The 21,154-nt window shown below is 43.1% G+C and overlaps 1 protein-coding gene across 4 annotated transcripts in view; it reads left to right on the forward strand.

Moving 5' to 3' along the window:
- NTRK2 (neurotrophic receptor tyrosine kinase 2) overlaps positions 1-21,154 on the forward strand; it is a 338,612-nt gene that overhangs the window by 170,794 nt on the left and 146,664 nt on the right. Inside the window, exons 12-14 of one of the 4 annotated variants that reach the window (XM_045468973.1) lie at positions 9,260-9,307; positions 14,827-15,015; positions 19,162-19,902. In XM_045468973.1, coding sequence (XP_045324929.1) covers positions 9,260-9,307; positions 14,827-15,015; positions 19,162-19,190 — 266 coding nt within the window. In that variant the 3' untranslated portion in view covers positions 19,191-19,902. Of the gene's footprint in view, positions 1-9,259; positions 9,308-14,826; positions 15,016-19,161; positions 19,903-21,154 lie in introns of those variants that run through there. The other 3 variants (XM_045468970.1, XM_045468974.1, XM_045468971.1) reach the window with 3 other exon arrangements.

Consider the following 21,154-nt stretch of genomic DNA (forward strand, 5'->3'; position numbering starts at 1 on the left):
GTGAACATGGAGATTTTGGGTGCATGCAACCAGACATCACCTGCCTTCCCTGCAGGAAGCTTGTGAACACTAAAAAAAAAAAAAAATGTTTGTAGAGCATTTTTTTGCTCTCGCTACGGTGATACTCTAGAAAGGCAAAGCTTTGATAGGGCTCTCTTGTGTCTATCGACTCTTGTTGGTAAACAGAGGTTGACCCTGCCTTGCTCAAAGTTCCCAGCTTGGAAACGAATTATTAGAAGTTTCAGGTTCCATTTTTTTTTTACCTGCCCAGGGAAGACTGTGACTGCCGTTGTTAAAGAAAAAGCCTTTTGCAATAGATTTAAAAACAAAACAAAACAAAACAAAACAAAACAAAACAAAACAGTGATTTGTACAGTTTAATTGTGAATGACTAAGATGTGGACCAACTGAATTTCCTTGGAAATATTCCACATGTTCAACATAAAAGAGGGAAGTAGTCGGCATTTCCCCCTCTCAAAGTTAAATGTTTGAAACATGGGATCAGGACATTTTGCCACATTCCAAGCAAGTCTGGTTTCATCTATTGCCACTTGAGACTTCTGAACTTTAAGTCTGTAGGATTTAAAGCTTTAGTCTGTTTTTATTTTTTTAATGAAGCAATAGAAGCTGACCAATTTTCCCTAATTAAAGTAATATCTAATCCCCCATAAGTTTCCTGGCACATAGCAAATATTCAGTAAGTACTGTTTTCTAAAATTGCATTTGCACAGCCAGGCCCTTCTCTCAAGATGAGAATATAGTGACCCAAAAGCATCTGAGCATTATTTAGCAGGAGAAAATCTAGGCCAGTTGACTGAGAGCTTTTCTTTAAATTGCACATGATCTCACATTCCCAAAATACCCACGCACAGGGAAGCTATATAAGGCCATGTGGCAATCTGTTCTCAGACATATGTGCCTAATGATTAGTACTATAGATTACTGGATTTTGAATAGGCCTTCGATGCCTTTTCGCAACCCCTGTCTTCATGGAGCAGGAATCAGAGCCTATAAGGAGGAAGTGACTCACCTAAGGTCATGCGGTTTGTCTCTTGCCTTGTTTAGGGCCAGCCCCCTCTGACGTCTGGTTTCCATCTTTGTTCTTTATGCATCTTTATTCCACACTCTTGCCTGGAGTGCTGGGTTCTAAGTGTCGCTCACCTTTAAATATTGTCCTCAGGGAGGTTTCATTGGAGTGCCAAAAATGAATCAGAGCGGTAGCAAACATATCTGCAAAAACATAGTGGTTTTTGTGTGGAGTGTATCATTTGCATATTGGCATTTTCATTAGACTTGCTGACCTTACTGCGCTTTTTTAAGAAAGTTGTTTTCATTTATTAGACAAGTATTTCTTTGTTATAAGTTTATTTACTTTGAGAGAGAGCACAAGAGGGAGAGGGGAGAGAGAGAATCCCAAGGAGGCTCTGCTGTCAGCACAGAGCCCGAAGGGAGGCTCGAACTCACGAACTGTGAGATCATGACCTGAGTTGAAACCAAGAGTCAGACGTTTAACCAACGGAGCCACCCAGGCGGCCCCGGCAAGCATTTCTTGAGGGTCTGTGCCAGCTACTGGAGGTACTACGTAGGCAAGATCCCTGTTGCAAATGCCGTTGATGTCACACCCATACCTGCTCAGTGTCCACTGTCTGTGCTTGCCCACAGAGTCCTGTTGCAGGCGCCCATAACTCTGTCTCGGTGCTTTATCCTAGCCAGAAGCCCTCGGCTGGTGGCAAGGGACAGCGGAGAGGGAACGACCCTGCTTCCTCACCTTCTGGGTGGGATGACTCCACGGTGCATTCACTACTGCCTCCCGAGACCCCCAGGGATTTGAACTCTAGTTGTACACAGTGTGTCCCATTGGACAAGGGCGTCCACTGCCAGCTTCTTTCCCTGCCTGCTCCTGAGTCCTTGGGTCAGAGTCTGCTTTGGAGGAAGCCTTGTCTAAGACAGCCACTGACTTCTGGGAGCTCAAGTTCTAGGAAAGGATACAGACAATAAACAATAAATCAAGGAAGTAGGGCCGTTTTTTGGTGTGTGCCGAGAAGGATGAGATGGTAGTGGAGAGACATTGGCTAAAGCGGTGAGGTTGGGGCCCTGCCGAGGATGTGCTGGCTGACCTGAAGCCTGGAGCAGGGATTAGAGAGCCCAGAAGAAGACTCTAGGAGGAGGCAAGAAGATGTGCAAAGTGAGCAGGGACAGGAAAGAGGCCAGGTTGGTGGCTTCGCAGGAGACGGCTGAGGCTACATCACACAGGACTCCACAACGAGGAACAGAAGTTTAGGCTAAACACAACAAGAAGCCGCTAGAACAGGTTAAGTAGGGGAAGGGCGTGCAGTCATCTGATTCCTACTTGAAAAGGATTACTCTGGGGGCACCTGGTGGCTCCGTCGGTTAATCGTCCGACTTCAGCTCAGGTCGTGATCTCACAGTTCGTGAGTTCGAGCCCCCACATTGGGCCCTGTGCTGATGGTGTGGAGCCTGCTGGGGATTCTTTCTCTCTTCCTTTCTCTCTGCCCCTTCCATGTGCTCTCTCTCTCTCTCTCTCTTTCTCTCTCTCTCCCTCAAAAATAAATTAATAAAAAAGAAAATGATTTCTCTGGCAGCTCCGTGGAGAAGAGATTGGGGGGAGGGTGCCGAGGGTGGAGCAGGACGCCAGTTGGAGGTTCAGCTGAGAGACGGTGGACGGTTCTCAGCACCCGGCTTCAACTGTTGGCAGGGAGCATAATTAAATAGAGCTTAAAGGCAGACTACTGTGCATTCACATCTTTGTCTCTAACACCGTTTAAATGCATTTTCGTGTTTCTCCGCATTTTGTGGTGAAGGACCCTTTGAAAATCTAGTGACATCTGTGGAGTTTTTGCGCCGGAAAGATGCAAGTGCTCAGGGATACTCAATTTTGAATTTGTGTGATTTGTATGATCAGAAAGTCATGGAGTCAGTTAATAACACCTCAGATATCTATCTATCCATGTATCTATCTATGTATCTATCTATATATCTAGATAGATATAGATAGATAGATATAGATATAGATATAGATATAGATATAGATATAAATATTATTTGTCTACATGTATTAGTTGGCAAAGGCTCCCTACCATAGTAAATGAGTCCCCGAGTGGGTAATTGTTCAAACACAAGAGTTTATTTCTTGCGTATAGATGAAAGAGGATAAACGACTTCATTGGCTTTCAGGGAGAATAATTTGGTTTCTTCACAGCCTATACTTGTAAAATAATACTGGGAGAATTAGCATCTTGTCTTCATGTCATAACTTTCAAGTTTGCTGTGAAGGTTGTTTCCACTCTGGACACATAGAGGGGGAAAGAGCATGGGGCGACACATAGGAGACGTCTTGACAGGCTGGCCTGGAAGTGGTACCTTCGCTCTGCTCACCTTCCGTTGGCTGCACTTTAATGGTATGACCACAGCCAACCTCAAGGAGGGCGAGAAAGGGTAGTCTAGCTGTGGGCCCAGAAAGAAGAGGGAAATATAGTTTCCAGAAGGCACACAGCACTTTCAGCCATAATACACATTCATGTGGTTTCTTTGGTATTTGTCACACTGGAGGTGTTCAATGTTACTTTTCCTAAAGAACAGCGTAATGAGTCACTTCAGAGATTTGAGGGAAGGTGAGGGATGAAGCCAGTGAGGGTTGGTCAGAAGGACCCTTGCCATGATTTCCAGAACCAGTTAACTAAAAGCAAAGCCTCTTCCTCGCCTGTGCAGATGGTACTTATATAAAGGTTGTGTCCTTAACTGAAAGATTAAGATTAAATTAAAGTAGAAACTTGGCCTCGGACTACACTTTTCTGCGCCCTGACGAGCTGGAATTCATCTGAAATAAACTCTTACTCACTCTGGTTATGTGTCAGTTGGAAAGGGAGATGGCTGTATTGTCAACAAAGTGATTCTTTGCGTTCATTTCCCCTCCACTCTGATGATCAGTCCTCCTGGTCTTTGAGGTAATAGGCAATCAGCCACTCGGTCAAGCACTTACTGAGTTTCTACTCTGAGCTCAACGCTGCCTGGTCCTCACTTTCCCTATAAGAGAAAGGCAGCCCGGAGGCTCCTCTATCCGGTGCCCTTTAGGGAGTGGGTGTGGCCATAGGAAGCTGGAGGTAAAGTACATCCTGTCAGTGAATCATATTTTCCCATTTGCTCCCATTACAATGTTCTTGGGGGTGGAGGATGGTGAGTCTTGCTTTAAAATATAAAGAGATTACCTTCGAGAACACAACAGATTTTAATTCCTCCCGAATTAAAAGGGAGGAGAGCTGATTTTTCTCCTAACAGACTGAAACATTTTTTCTGAAACTTAGAGAAAAAGAAAAAATCCAAAAACTGTGTTCTTTGGAGATCAGAATGCTTCTCACAATTGCATTTAGAGTTTGTGTGATTCAGCACCCACGGGGAAGATTAGGTTTCTTCCACCTTGCCTGTTTCTCATTTCTTCCCCTGATTCTCTCGCCTGTATCATAAATATTCCTTTTCAGCCCCCTAAATTTTAGCTGTTTTCCTTTGAGAGACATTTGAAAAGCAATCTTTATTACCATTTATTTTGGATCTCCTCTTAGAGTTATTAATGTGTTAATGCATTCTTTTTCCTATATTCTCCTTCTCTGGTCAGGGAAGATTAAACTTTCTTCAATATGAGAAGGATTTAATTGGTTGATTTCATAATTTAGAGTCTTTGTTAGTCAGCTTGCAGAAAGACAAGCTCCTTTGAACTCACTGCAACTACATTTGCTTTTGAAGGAGTCCTTTATCTTGCAGCAAATAAAGTGTCCTTATTAAACAGAAAATAAAAGAATGTCTGGCAGGACTCTACTCCCAATGGGTGAAACATCACAGGAAATTGAGAAATTGTTTCTTTTTGCCTTGTGAGAGAATTTTCCTGGTGAGATCTCGTATTAAGGTCTTAAGACTACTGCTTAAATCCATCAAGAAAGACCCATTGAACAAGGGACAGCTTTTGAGGAGGAAGAGAGGACCGATGTGACCTTGCTATCTCAGGTCTCGAATTTTCCAAGAAATCTGGGGAATGGCCAAGAAGATTGTCCTCTCTTACGAAATAATTGTGTCGCTGTGTTAGAGCTTAGACTTACTTTAGCAACTTCGGATTAAGTTTGTCAAAAGGTAGCTGCAGTTGGGGGAGGCCCTTTCGTTGGTACCTGCAGACGAGGGTGTCTCATTTGGCCAAATAAGAAATGTGTCCTAAGTACGGCATCTAGCGTGATTCCCAGTTAGACTGTGGGCTCTGGAACTTGGGCCTTAGACCTATGCCTGGGCTCTAGACCTGTGGTCCAGACACTGGATACTTCCCTCTTATCTTCTCCACAGAGACCCCTGACCTAGGATTTGTGCCCCACGCCCATGCTCTAAGGTTAGCCACTCAGCTGAGCTCTGAGTTCCTCACAGACACTCCGGGCAGCAGCACCATATGTCCTATTATCCAAAACCAAAACCTTCCTTCTTCACTCCCCATAGTCCCCCCAACGTGGCAAGTCCTACTCATTCCCATAAACAGGCCTGACAGCCGTCTCCTGTCCCCGTGCCCCTCCACTGTGCCCAATTCAGGCCACAGCTCTCTCATGCCTTGATGTCTCTAGAAGCCTCCTTAACGGGTCTCCTGCCCTCATCTTTCCCTCTCACAATCCTGTTTCCATCCTGCAGCCAAAGTGATTTTTCAAAAATTCAGCTTGATCATATTACTGCTTGGCCCAAGGGTGTTTTGTTTTATTTTGTTTTGTTTAGAGCCTACCAGCAATTTTCATTGTAAAACCCAAACTCTTGGCCTGACCCTTGCTTCTGTTTCTCAGTTTCCTACCCTTTCCTGGTGCATCACCCATCCCCCCCCGACACATGCAGAGCCCCCCACCCTAGCTGTGAGTGGATAGTGACAGTGCCTCTCTCTGCTTTTCCCCATTCTTGACTAATTCCTTTTTTGTTGTTGTTTTGTTTTGTTTTGTTTTGGTGTATTTTATTTTATTTTTATTTTAATGTTTATTTATTTTTGAGAGAGACAGAGAGACAGAGGGGGAGAGAGGCAGAGTGTGAGTGGGGAAGGGACAGAGAGAGGGAGACACAGAATCTGAAGCAGGCTTCAGGCTCTGCGCTGTTAGCACAGAGTCTGACGCGGGGCTCAAACCCAGGAACCATGAGATCACGACCTAAGCCGAAGTTGGACACTTAACCAACTGAGCCACCCAGGCACCCCGACTAATTCTTATTTTAAAAAGCATGTGTATTTATTTATTTTGAGAGAGAAAAGAGAGCGAGAGAGAGCACACTGAGCAAGGGAGGGGCAGGGAGAGAGAACCCTGATGCAGGGCTTGATCTCATGAACTGGGAGGTCATGACCTGAGCCAAAATCAAGAGTCAGATGCTTAACCAACCAAGCCACCCAGCAACACCCCCCCCCCGCCCCCACCCCACACCATTCTTGTCTTATTCCGATCTGTTACCCAGAAGCCAGAGAACTCTCCCTTGACCATCTCCCTTAGACTGGGATATATGTTCCTCCTGTGAGTCCCCCTGCATCCTGGATATACTTCTCCAATAACTAATCCTCAATTGTCAGCTCCCTGAGGGCAGACCCAAATGAGGGAAGCTCATTTATCTTTGAATCCTCTATTGTACCTGTGTTGATCAAGGAAAAAAAAAAAAAAAAAAAAAAAAAAAGGAAGATCTAAAATAAAACAAAAGCATTTGGGGGGGTCTTAGAATTGCAATGTGGGGAGCACCGATTCAGGTAGAAACCCCAACTGTGTCCCACTGAGGAGTGAAAGCCAGTGGTCTTTATTAGCAAATTGCAGAAGTATTAGGAAACATGCACAAGCTGGTTTTCCAAAAATCATGTTTGGAAAATGTAATTTCATTTCACGTCATTGGTTTTTTGAGTATACTATGTCAATTACTAGGAAAACATCTTTTGCAGAGCGTCCAGTTTTTATCCAGAATGTGGATTCAGCAGCTCTGGGTTCAGTCACATGCCTTTGCTTGGTTCAGCGGTTCAAGGTAGCTCCTGTTTCAAAAAAACAAGATGAAGTTTTAGTCTCCAAGCGGAGTCTCTCGTGTTCAGAGGTCTGACCCAGGCTCACTCTTGTTGAACAAATGAGCAAGAATGAATGGCTACATACAGTGCTTTCCTCTATATAAAATGGAATCTCGATTGTAATGTTGTCCACTATGGCTAATTATGGCTAAGCATTTTGGAAGTTTGGAAAGACAACTATGAAAGAATGAAAAAAAAAAAAAAACAGATTTGGCATCGGAAGGGTGAGTCTGCTCAGTTACTACTTGGTGTGTGACCTTTGCTAGGTTTATCAGCCTCTGAGTCTTAATTCCTTCCTTATCAATGAACAGAGGGTCATATGTTACAGGGTCTGGCGGAGGACTAAGGGAGAAATGTCCTGCGTGGGGGACACACCTGGTGAATTACAATATCTGAATAAATCAGAGGGGCTCTGACCCTCTTCATATCTGTGTTCTCATGTGGCAAAGGTGAGAGTTAGGTGGAGACACGCCATCTCTGCTCAGTTAGGTGGAGACATGTCAATGGCAGGATGGAGGTAGAAAATGGTTCACCCTTTGATTTCCCATTGGGTGAACTGTGAAAATACACTCCTGCCTTCTCACACACTATTAATAAAAGTAGACCAGGTATGGTGGAAAAGCAGCTGAATTCGTGTGTTGGGCACCTTAACATTACTCATCCCTTTGGACTCACTAACTCCATTTCAGGATTTATCTGGAAGGAATGATTTTTGAAAATGGGGACGGATGCACCTGAGATGTGGACAGGTGTTCCTTACAGTCGTATTTATTATTACAATTGACAATAATCTGTAATGTGTAAATCAGTGAGGGGCTGCTATGGCATTGTCCTTCTGCGGGTTCTCTGTAAGATGGAAACGATTTCGAAAAAAAAAAATGCTCAAGTAAAAGAGGCAGTCTTAAAAAGTTTGATCTACTGTTTAATTAAAACTATGTAAATCAAACAAATGGAGGAAACCAAAAATTGACCAGTAGGAAATACCCTCTGTTTTCAAAGGGATTAGTGGTAACTAAGAAAGCCACAGACACAGCGCTGCCTCGCTAGACTGAGGACCCAGTGAATGAGGCTCACTGTCTTCTGTGCAAAGGGATCTTTATTTGGCATTGGATAGAGGCCAGACCTTCATCCTGTCTTCTAAAACCTGGAAGAAAGCATTCAGAGGAATATCAATCAGAAGTAAAAAATTGCCTTCGAGGTTGGGGAGCCCACGTTGTAGGCTACCAAGAGAGGAAGGTTAACTAGAAAAAAGAATAATCATGATGACAACTGTGTAAGGCGTTTTTTATCGTGCCAAGAGTTTTCATATACATTGTTTCACTTAAATTGGCTCTTCTACGCAGCTTTACATCTTCACTGCCTACAAAAACCACTGTAGATCTGAAGATCTGAGAAGCACAGTTACTTATTTGGGCCCCATACCCTTTATCCGCCTCTTATCCAGGGATCCCCCCACTGTGTAGAGTTCACTTTGAACCCCGCGGAAATTACATAGAGGGGCACAGTCAGGCCCAGGAAACAAATAGGCATTTCACTGTGGCTTTATTCCCTGGAGGACCTCCAAACATTTGTCAGATCTTTACTTACATGTGCTTCATGGAGCTTTGTGTGACAAGAGGCACAGAGCTGCTGTGAACTCCCCACTGTCACACAGCAAGTCAGTGGCAGAATCCGTGTAGAATTAAGATCCCCCCCCTTTTTTTTTCTCCTTGAATCCCCCTCCAGCCCAAGTATCAGTTCTCCCACGGGACTACGTGTTCCTTTTGTCACTGCCTGCCTCAGCTCCACAAAAGATCTGTTTTGTCTTGTTATTTTCCCACATTGCTGCAGTCGAGAACCATGGTGCATTTGTCAAACGCGTTGTGTATTTTCATCCCTAGAGCTTAGTTAGATGATTCGATACTTAGGAAGAAGAGAGTGAGAAATCAAGAAAACCGCTCAGAGCCATTAACTCTCGATTTGGGCCATTTTTCTCAAAGACAGGCTACTGTCTCTTACCTGGTTCAAATGCCCATGTTCTCAGGATGAGACATAAATCTTTACACCAAAATTCAAGCATCTGTTTCCAGGTGTTTGAGAGGAAGCTTTGTTCTTCGCAGGAGCTTTTTGAGGAAGTCTGTTATTTCACTAAGGACAGTGCTGAATACCCCTGGTTTACGCTTCTCTTTCGAAGTTTATTTTATGTTTTGTTGTGGTTTTCAGATTTCTCATGGTTTGGATTTGGGAAAGTAAAATCAAGACAAGGTGTTGGTAAGTAGTTACTCCTTCTTTGGATAAGTAACGAGTTTATGTTGCTTGATTCGGATGAAATTGCTTGGCCCTTCTTCCCACTTGTTGGCCCCATGATTAATTTTCTGTGTTCCTTGTTTCTGATTTGCTGAAGAGAGAGGGCTAGAATTTTTCCAGAAAAGGCATGGCTTTCACTCACTGAGTTCAGCAAATGGTTTTATATTTTTGAAGTCGGCTTGTTTTCATCCCAGGAAGAATGCCAACTGTTGTACCAGGTCGAGGTAGTTGCTGGGCTTTTAAGAAGGTTCAGGAAAGAAAATGCAACAGCACCAAAACTCCATGTACAGGAAAGTTGGCTAAAAGTCACGTCTGGACAAGCTGGGATCTTAACTTCCTCCATTGGCCAAGATGTAGTACACTTCTGAATTGGTAAATCAGCTGTTCATTTATGACCATTTCTCTTTCAAAACAAGACTCTAACGTCCAGACGCTCTGATTTGTACTTGATTGCATTCTATTCCTTGCATTCAGACTGTGTGCTGACAATTGAAAAGCAGAGTTTGTAGCTTACCAAATGAGTGCACATAATGTATCTCATCACTGGGATTGAAATCAGGTGTGATCTCCCGGGACCTCCAATTTGTTCAGTACTTTCTATGGGTACAGCGACTATGAACAGGAATTCACTAGAAAGCACAAAAAGACAGACTGTCTTACATCTTGCACGTGTGTTTCCAAGATCTGGCCATCTTGGGCATCTGTGTATTAGTATATATTCTGGTAGCAAGGCTGGCTATAGGTAAAACTGCGAATTAGGGGAAATGTACCAGTGTCATGGAGCGTTCTGCATGGAGTCATCCGTTCCATGCAAGGAACTCTGTTTCCTTTCTTTTTATGAGCCTGATGTTAGTAACCCTGACCCTTAGGTAGCCCCATGAATTCCAAGGTCAAAGCTAAGATAGGGACGTGGCAAAATTGGAACATTAAACTCAGACATCTCAGGATTTGTTGGTGACTCCCCGAGGGGCACATTTCAGATTCAGCTAATCTCAGTCACTTTGCCAGGAGACCAGAGACTGCCCTGCTGGGTGATCTTAAAGGTGCTCTGTGTTTAGGCTTTGTGTTCTGTGTATGTGTTAGCGGGGAGGAGGCAGAGGGTGATAAGGTTTCATACCATAGCGCTGTGAGATGGGGGTCTTTTCTCCACTAAACAGAAGATCACTGTAACCATGTAAGCATTTTCCAGGCCAGTTTGCCCTGCTGAGAGGTGCTTGTTCTTAGACAACTTCAAAAACAGGGCTTCACCCTTTTAGGCCACAGCAGAGAGAATTTTCCTTCAGAATTGTTCTTTGAGCCACAGTCCATCAGAGATGCTGCAGCTTTAAAATGTAGGTTTTATTATTATTCGGGTCTGGTGAGGCCAAGAGGCCAGAGGAGGACAGCCATTGAAAAGATAGTCTGTTACTCGCCGTTCCTGAGAGGAGAGGGCAGCCACACCATGGTGGGGGGACCCCAAGGGAAACACTGGGGTCAGTCAGAGGGCAGAACATGGGGGCAAGAGCTTTTATGGCGGTTACCATAGGAAGGAACTGGTGAGGCAGGGTAAGCAGGTTTAGGATCAGCTGGTTTGAGTGACCTTAGCAGACTCTGGGGCAGACAGGCTGTCCCCAGTTGGCTGGTGCCTGGCTCTGGGGTGACAGGGCAGGCGGATAGTGGCCGGGAGTATGACAGCCTGATAAGGTGGTGCAGGCTATGGACTGGTTGAACTGGAGATGGAAAGAATGCTCTCGGAAAAGTTCTTTACCATCTCTAGGGACTGGCTATCCTGGGAGGGGCAGTTCCTTCAGGGTCAGTGAGGCCCCAGTGATGAAGCATCAGAATACAGACAGTAAAAGACATAGTTAACACAGCTGCCCAAGAACAATGGCCTCTCCCCTCGCCTCGAAGACATTGTTGGTCTTGAGAGAAGGAAACTCCTTTCCCAGGTGACCTTCAGCCATTCTTATCACAGGAACACAAGTCTAAGGCTTGGAAATATCTGTGAGTCAGACATGCAATATGCCTTACCAAGCAGCTCCGTTGACAGAAAAATCTCTCTTTGCACCTGAGACATAGTAAAATAAAAATGGGCTAAAAAATGTTTCCAGGCATAGCCCATATTTGTCAGCTCAGTAATTAGAACTATGCCCCCCCCCCGCAACAACCTGGCAGGTTGCACATATCCCACAATTTGAAACTTCTTATTAATATTATAAGACTTTTTTTCAAACCCTCATGTGAATTCCTTATAACACGCTGTGATGTGCCCCTGACTCTTCTTCTGGCTGTCTTTTTGTGGTGTCTCCTCAAGCTCGTGCACAGACACACAATGACACATCCCGTGATAGGCACAGACAGCCTGCTGTCAAATTATATAGACATTCATTGTCCCTGCTGAGAGCTTTTTCCCCTTCCCAACTTTGCTGTGCTCCGTGAGATCAAAATGTTCATAGAAAAATGGGCTGGATCGCTGCAACCTTGCCAGCCATATCAATCTTCCAGGATTTAGAACATCGATGATGAAGGAAACAGCACTTGGATTAATATTTCACTTGATAAATTGTTGAGGTTTATGTGTTGCCGAGATTTGTCAACAGCGGCCTTCTGGCAAAGCAGAAGGGCTTTTGAAAAATGACCTCTGATGCTTTATACCACTTTTATGCTTAACATTCCCCCCTCCAAACAGAGAGCCCATTCCCTGGGGCTCTGTTACTGCAGAGTCGGGGGTTCTACTCAGAGAAACCAAGGCAAAGAAAGGGTCTCTTCTGGTGGAGGAAGAAAAACAAAGAGCAAGTATTTTGCTGTAATTCTTTAAGTCAGGGTTCCACTATGTACATGGCAGATGATCCAGAGCCCGAATTCCTGGAGGAGTCTCAGCATTGTCTTCTAGGTATCAGCTTCCTCCAAGATGATTGAATGCTACAGGCATGTTGATGGCCTGGCCTGGCCCAGGGGAGAGTCACAGAAGAAAGCAACTGGGATCAGTGTGTTTTAATCATTGCAGGGGCTCCAGAAGCAAAATCGCTGGCCTTCTGACAACATGTGGAAGGTCTGAACATGACAGCTCCTGCATTTCTGGGGGTAAATGTTGAGAAATGTACGACCTTGACCGCACCCACCTCGGGGAGTTCAGGCAGTAGCATGCTTTTGGTTCCTGCACCAGGAACACGGCAAGGGGGCCAGTGGTGGGGAGGTTTTACTGGCAAGATGCAGAGAACGCTTAGCATAACACATTTATGTTTTTCCATCTCTGGGTTTAAGCTCTGGGTGATCTAGGCCTGTCAGGAAGCCAATCATAAAACGGGGATGGTTAAGGATATTGGAAAGAACTTGTCTTTATAGCTATTCTTGGCAGAGTTTCTGCCCTTTACTAATACCGGTGTGCTAGACTCAAGATGAGCACAACCGGTGAGCTTGTTTTTGCTTTGAGTAATCTGAAGATTCTAAATTGGCTGTGTGAGGACTTGTTTGCAGAATTAAGCCAGAGTGTATCATTAAAGGCAACTTAAATGCACATCCCCTTGAGAGGATGCTTTAAAAAATTACCTATAATAGCAGTTAGCTGCCTCCTGCATAGTTTGTTTAAGATTCAGCTAGCTGCAGAATGTCCAATTGTTATCACTACAAACGGTGATAATCCCCGTCTGAGGGGGAAAATGAATCTTGGAGGTCGGGAGACGGATTACCATTATCTTTCATAGGGGATTCGAAAATGTGTGACACAGTTACTTTCGTCTTTAGAATTGCCGTGCTCCTCACTGAAATAGTTAATTAATTGAGAGGGAAAAGACAGAGAAGGGTGGAGGTGTGGAAGCATGTGCCCTGGGTAGTTGGATGACCGCACAATCCCGTGCTCGCTCAGCAAGTAGCAATTCAGGCTTTTCTTCCCCTGGTACGAAGTTGCTTGACTGATGCTTTCATCTTTCCTCCTTACCGTTCCTTCCTGTGTTTCTCTTGGCTTATGCCAGTGGCTGTGGCCAGTGGTCCGCTTCAGTGGGACCCTCCAGCCACGCAGTGCCCTGCAGAAACACGTGTAATCTATGTCTGGGAGTGGGTGTTGACTTCTCACGTGCAGAATGTGTATCGTGAACCAGCGAGAACTTAATTGTCTTGAAGCTTTCATATAGACCTTTAACTCTGCGCATCTAGTTTTGTTTGCAGACACATGGGTTTAGTGGTCAGTAGATAAATTGTTTAAACAAGACACAGTAGACCATATTTATGGGCATATACGTTCTTAGACTTGGGACCAGAAAGTTTAAGTCTTGTGTGAAATATGTCATGGCTGTGGCTTTAGTATAAAGACATCCATAAAGTAGTCTACACATAATATTAGGGTTAAAGGCAAAGTGGGCAACTTTGCCTCGGGATTGATCCATTATTGTTATGAAAGTATTTTGTAGGCAAAATGCTAACAAGGTGTGTGCAGAAAGAGAAACATAGTAATAGGACCATCCAATGTAACTTTAGTCCACCGGTTGGAAGTTATTAATAATACCTAGTAGTAATTCATACTCATGAAGCCCATTTAAGTTTATAATACACTTTGCTATCACTAGTCTCATAAAATAACAAGCAGATATTCTTTTGCACATTTTACAAATGTAAGTGGATGTAGAGGTACAAAAAAGGTAAGTGACTTGTCCAAAGAGTGGAGGAAGGCACTCAGATCTTTAAATTGCTAGTGCATCTTTCAGGATATGGTGACACAAGAATCCTGCATTCATGCTGGGAGTTTCAATGAGAGAGTGTTTGTTCTAAAGATGTTCAGAGAACAGAGAGCAAAACTGCATGTTAACCTACCGGAGAAGGAAGTCAAGACAGTGGAAACTTTGCCCATCGGTGGTGGGAATAGAAAATGGTGCAGCCACTTTGGAAAACAGTTGGGCATTTCCTCAAAATGTTAAACATAGAGATAGCATATGCCCTGGCAATTCTACCCGGAAGAAATGAAAACGTATGTCTACACAAAAACTTGTACGCAGATGTTCATAGCAGCATTATTTATTTGTAATGTGGAAATACCCCAAATGTCAACCTGTGGAAATGCCCCAAATGTCCATCAAAGGGATTAACGGATCAACAGAATGAAGCGTATCCATACAATGGAATATTATTTGGCAATAGAAAGGACTAAAGTAATGACACATGCTACAAAATGAGTGAAGCTTAAAAGCGTGCTAAATGAAAGCCGTCTGTTTCAAAAGATCTCATATTAAATGATTGCATTTATATGAAATGTCCAGAATAAGTCCACGGAGACAGAAAATAAATGCAAATTCATGGATGCCTGGGGCTGGGAGTGGGGGACGTGGGGAATGACAGAAAACGTTCTCAAATTACATTGAAGTGATGGCTGCACAACTCTCTGAATATACTGAAAACCACTTAATTGTATGCTTTCCATGGGTGAACTTCATGTATGTGTGAATTATAGCTCAACAAGAGCATTCAAAGCATTACAGGAGAATATGTTGTTGTTTTTTTTTTTCCAACTCCAGGCCCAGCTTCAGTTATCAGCAATGATGATGACTCTGCCAGCCCACTCCACCACATCTCCAATGGGAGTAACACCCCATCATCTTCAGAGGGCGGCCCCGACGCCGTCATTATTGGAATGACCAAGATTCCTGTCATTGAAAATCCCCAGTACTTTGGCATCACCAACAGTCAGCTCAAGCCAGACACATGTAAGTACACCTGTTTATACTTACTTTTATACTTATTGGCCTGTTTGCTGCACAGCTATATCAATCAGTGTGTTTATCAGAGCGCCTGACAAGGATGACTGAGGGGAGGGGCAGTGAAATGGCTGAGGATTGGTGGGGCTTTGGGCCGATGGAATATATCCTTTAGTTTGCTGCTTATGGAATTCTCAGGGCGTGTGTCCTGCAGGGCTTGGGACTGTGGGCAGATATCGACTTCTCTTGGGATCCATTTCCCAAAACCATTTGTCACCATGAAGTTGGAATCAAGGCATGCTTGTCTTGAAAAAGATAGAGACGGAAACCAGAGGTATCAGTAGACTGCACATACATCAGTTACAAAAGACAGGCGATTGGTGGCTTTTAAACTGGATTTATTGAAAATCCTTAAAATATACACCATTGGTAGTCAGGAGGGTACTGTGTTGCACACAGGTGGTATTGACTTGGGTAGTTCTGTATTATTTGTTCAGTTCTTGTTCCCAGCATGAGATTTGTGGTCATGCCACAATAGGAAAGACACATCACAACAGATCATGTGCATATTAAGTACACTGACCTGTTCTTCACAAGACCAAATGAACCCATTAGCCTCTGTTGAGAAGCTTGGGGTTTTCCTCAGAGACTCTTATCCTATCTTCAAAGCCACTGCTCAAATATAAAAAATAGAGCATGGCTTTATGGAAAACAAAAAATAAAACCAGTGAACAAACAGGCTTATGCCATTGGAACTGCAGGCCTTTCTTCATACATGAATAAGGAGCCAGAACATCAGGTGGCCTAGGTCTTAGGGGTTCACCCGACACCGATGGACACCTTCTGTCTATTTGGCATGTTCTTACTCTGTCTTAAATACTGTTCTCCTGCCTTGCCTCAGAGGTAAGGTGTAACAAGTGCAAAGTTAGATTTTGGAGACTGACTCTCCTAAGAACTCTCACGGGATAAAGGAACTTAGCAATAAGCATCTTTTTGCATAAAGGAAATACCTATAATTTCCTCCTATTCATTCAAATTTACCCCCAAGGTATGGTGAATATTGCATTTTAATGTAATCATTAGAAAAAAAACAGTATTATGAGCTTGTAAAGTATGAAACTAGACCCACCATAGATTTCAGTTGAATATGCAATATGACAAGATAAATAGAATAGCATAAATGAGGAATATTGAGTTCCTTGAAATAAAAATTGTTTGAAATCAAGGTATTATTAATCCTAATATTGTCATTATGGTGTGAACAAGATGCATGGAGGCACTGCTTAAAACGTATATTCTTTGTTGAGATAAGTGCCCTCCAAAGGTCCATGAAATACTCTGCATGCATAACGGTCAAATGTTGAATAAGGCAAGTCAGGGTACTATGATGGGAGAATTCTGTCATCATTTTGATGGTGCTCCCCAGAAACAGAGTCTTTTGACACCCCTGTCACCACCAGTACCAGGTTATATGATATACTTCAGTTAACCTGAGGCTGTATTATAATTGAGGTTGACAAAAATCAACCTGTCCTCAAAAGTTTGTTCTTCTTTGTCGATGGGGAAATATAAAGCTGAATAATCAAGTAGATAGCATCAGTGCAATACATGCAATAAGAGGAAATGAACCAATGAGCAAGAAAGCAAATAAACAAATGAGAACCAAAAAGAATATAGACTAGGTGGCTGTTGAGTCTATAGTTCTATCTGGATATGCTTTCTACCTTTTGAAGTCTCACAGAAAGTTTCTAAAGGTGGTTTCCTTAATCTAGAGTCCATGGAGAGTTTTTCAAAGTTTTTTAAGTGTACATTTTGGTTATTTTGGAGGAGTCTTGGATTTGTGGCTCAGCCACTCTGTGTCACCCCCACTTAGAAGGCATGGGAAGCAAGTTTAGGAGACTCGTATCCTCCCCTCAGTTTCTGTCCTCCAGAACACTGATTCTTCATTTAGTAGTTCCTTCCTTATAAAGTCTTGCTGGGCCCTTCACCCAGTGGTCCTTACCCTGCCCAGGGTTCTCAGTCACTCACAACATCTTACATCAGAAGAATTTTTTTTTTTCTTCCAGGCATCAACTTATATGCTCTTTCATGATTTTTAAAAAAAAAATTTTTTAACATTTATTCATCTTTGAGAGACAGAGAGAGACAAAGCATGAGCGGGGAAGGGGCAGAGAGAGGGAGACACAGAATCCGAAGCAGGCTCCAGGCTCCGAGCTGTCAGGACAGAGCTCAACGCGGGGCTCGAACCCACAAACTGTGAGATCGTGACCTGAGCCGAAGTCGGACGCTCAACTGACTGAGCCACCCAGGCGCCCCACTCTTTCATGATTTTAAGAATACTTACCATCATGCATCTTCCATGAATCTTTTTCAAAGAAATGGGAATGAAGAAGCAGTTTACTTCTTTCCTTCTCTTCATTCTTTCCTAAATGTCATTCTTTACCCCATAGTTTTTTCCTTTATCTTCAATGTATGTTGCTTCTTGTTAGGTCCTGAGTCTGACCACTCTTCAGTATGTGTTTATATAGTCTTGTTTAGGTTAGATTGTAAGCTCCAAAAGAGCAGGAACTGTGTCTTTTGAACTATTCTTTCATAGCAAAGGACATGATGTACCTTTGATATTGGCCGGATGTTGACCAGATGTGGCTATGTATTACTGAAATAGTAATTACCAACAGACTTATAACAAGTAAAGATGAGCCCATAGCCTTTTTCATTGGCACTACCCCTACTAAAATTGCCTATATAATAGTTTATTTGTTAGACAAATTTTTAACAATATATTAGCCAATTTAGTCAAATTTAAATAACAATTTAGCTGAAATAAGCTTTTGACCAAAAAACAAAACAAAACAAAACAAAACCTTTCTTTGAACCTTCTAACCATAGTCATCCAGGAATTAAAGTATTCAAAAATGCATAGACCAGAGACATACAGAGAGATTCGTTGCTATAGGCCCATCCAATTTTGGGAGCTTAGCTTTCAGCGAAGTGATTCCCATTAGATATACCCAATGAATTAACCTCCAAAGAACCTCAAAAGAAGGGGTCTTCCAAGGAGTTGGATATGTTACATTTGAAAAACAAAGTTAAGAAGATCGCAGAAAAAGTTTAGAAATTTCACCATATACTTAAAGCAAACTATCTTTATGGATAAGACACCACTAACTTGACCTCATTTGGATCTTGGGCCACAAACCAGCATATTTACTTCTTTTTCCTAAGTATACGTGCTATTCAAAGATGTTGGCTTTAGAATAGATGTGTGATCTTACAAGGAGTAGTCCCGGTCTCATTCCACTGAACTGTAAGAATCTAATACAGAAGGTGAAGTTCAATTCATTAAATATTTATTGACTACCCACAACACTCTTACAACGCCAAAGAACCTGAGATTTGGTGAGGGTGGTAGCGTGTCCTTTGCCCTCAAGGAGTCTCATTGGGAACCTAGTGGTTACAGACACTGTCATATAATCACAGAACACCTTGATAGGATAGCTAAGAGCAAGGGTCCTGACCCTCAATTACCTATAGGATCAGGCGGGTCATAGGAGAAACAGGCTGGGTCAGAAAGATGATGTGGCGTAGTGAAGGCCATACTAGAATGTGGGCCTTCTATTACCAGATCCTCTCATTTTTCCAGCAAGAACAGCATTTATTATTTTTATGTGAATTCCCTAAGGTTTAAAACACTGGGTGGGATCAATAAATTATTTCCATATGAGTCATATTTGGTCCATAGTCCACCATCTGTTTGCGGCCCCTGAGTTAGACCTTAAAGGTCAATTAATACAAACCTTATTTTACAAAAGATGCTCAGAAGTGGCTTGTCCAAAATGACACAGCCTCCATGCTTGCATAGCTTTGCTTTAAAAACAAAACAATGAAAACACAAGCAAAAAATCAGGATCAAACCAGATTTCCTTAAATGATGTGTAAAATCATTTAAGTGAAGGATGATGATAAATTATTTCCCCCAAAGCACTTTTTCACTCTCAGGAGCTATGTGAGTGGACTCATTAAAAAAAAAAGAAAAAGAAAAAAAAGAAAAAAAAAAAAAGTCCAGAGATGGTTTGCAGGATTTTAGAGCAATCTGAACAGGACTGAACTGCTCCTGAGCACTTTCCAATAGCAAGTCTGTCTACTTTATTTCAGGGCCCAGAGGTTCCCCCAAGACCGCCTGATAATAATTTGGTATTTGGAGGCTCCTATGTCACTGCAGGAATAATGGAGGCTAAATCCATGGCTGATGGAGGAGAAGAGTTCTATGGTTATCTGCAAATTCTGGCCAGGCAACATCTTGACGTCACTCCTTAGCTTCCATTACCTAGCCAAGCAAGAAGTTGCCTTCCAAAGAGAAAGCAGTGTGCTCTAATGACTAAGCCCTCAAAGTACTATGCCACTTTAACTATAGACCCATCTCCTCGATCAATCAGGACGGCAAGATGGAGCTGAGGAGCTCAGCAACATCCAAGTCCGGAGTTGGTCTTTAATTCAACTAGTCTGTGTAGACGTGTCCGAAAACCACATCGTCTGACAGCACGGGGTGGTTTCCCAGTAGGATTTGCCAACTCGGCTCAAGGGCAGCGGTGCGTTATCCTCTCCTTGACTGCTGAGAAAAGTTTTGACAGGGTACAATGGAAACACACCTTCTGGGCTGAAAAAAAAATAAAAGAAAGAGAGAAACACTAACCAGCAACTCCCTCCTCCCCCGGCCCCGAATCATCAATCTTGGGTTCTTTCGAAGGGTGGGAATGCATTATAGCTTCCCCTGCAAGAAAACTGAATGCTGTAGACTTACTGTCATCCCTAAATGTGTGTCTTTCCTAGAGCAGCCTTGTAAATTAGCTAGGGCCCTAGGCCTGAGGCCAGAATTAAATTAGAATTGTCTCTAAATATGAACTGTATGTGTTTGTCCATGTAGCGCATGCCCCCTGTGAGTACCTAGGGCTATAACTCCCTAGGGCAGATGCATATACAGAATTCTGACTCTTTCCCTTTGATTCTGCTTCCAATGACAAGTGGATATTTATTGATTTCCTGCAGAGTGTGCCATACTTCCCCAGGTATTATAGTTCACGCGTACGTGTGTATGTGTGTGTGTGTGTTCTCGTTGGTTTCATGCTTATTAGGCGATTATGTAGATAAGCACAGATTCATAGACCAGCTAGAAGTGGGGAAATGAGACACAATAAGGAGAGGGAGCCTTTTAACTGCGGTTGAAAACATCACACAGGGCACTCCTCCTGCTCCCCTTAACTGCCATACCCAAACCGTCATTGTGTTGACAATAAGGGGAGGAAGGGAGGTGATATTTTTCACAGAACTGCAGGGGTTTTGAACGTATTTGCAGCGTCACTTTGAGTACACACGAGCCCAAATCCTGAATTTGTCTTGAATCCAGGGCTGAACGAGCACTTTAGATCAAAGGATGAGAGTCCTAAGGGTGACCCGGGGTTATCAAACCACAGAACGCCCGGTGGGTGTGGCCCATTTTGATGGTCGGGGACAGGATTTACAACCAGGTGGAAACAATTGCTTTAGCGCTTTTCTGTATGTTTTGCCTATTCATTTTTGTCTTTCAAAAGTATATTTTCTTCTAAGCATTTAATCGGCCAAGTAATAGCTGCATCGGGAACTGTTTATATCCCTTTCGAAGGCTGTGACCTGCACTTTAAAAATAAGCTAAGCCCATTCCGCCCAGCGTGAGTGTTCGGACGGAGGGGAGAATGCAGTTATTTTAGGATCCTTAGAAACTGCTTCGTTTACAGCACACTGGCTTGACAACTCATCCCTTGGGGGTCTTCGTGGCTCGAATCTGAGGTCCCAGACTAATTCTGTCTCCCTCTTGGTGCCGTAGCTCCCCATCGCTAGCTATAACAGCTTGATATCATATTCTCTTTTCAACTCCAGAGGAGATGGCAAGAAGCTATCAAATAATGCTTTAAAAAGCAACTTGAGTTCCCTAGAAGAAAGGAAATGAATACATGCTGCATAATTACATTTAAAATGTAAGCCATGTTACAAATTCCACAGAGATGAAGCTCGGTTAGCAAACCAGTTTCAAGCACGTTTACATCTAAGTCAGATAAGAGATGCCATTTTATTAGCCTTTGACCACTGGGTGATACCATTTGTTCTCAAAAAA

This window comes from Leopardus geoffroyi, chromosome D4, assembly GCF_018350155.1.
Source record: "Leopardus geoffroyi isolate Oge1 chromosome D4, O.geoffroyi_Oge1_pat1.0, whole genome shotgun sequence".
In the NCBI taxonomy this organism is placed as follows: domain Eukaryota; kingdom Metazoa; phylum Chordata; class Mammalia; order Carnivora; family Felidae; genus Leopardus; species Leopardus geoffroyi.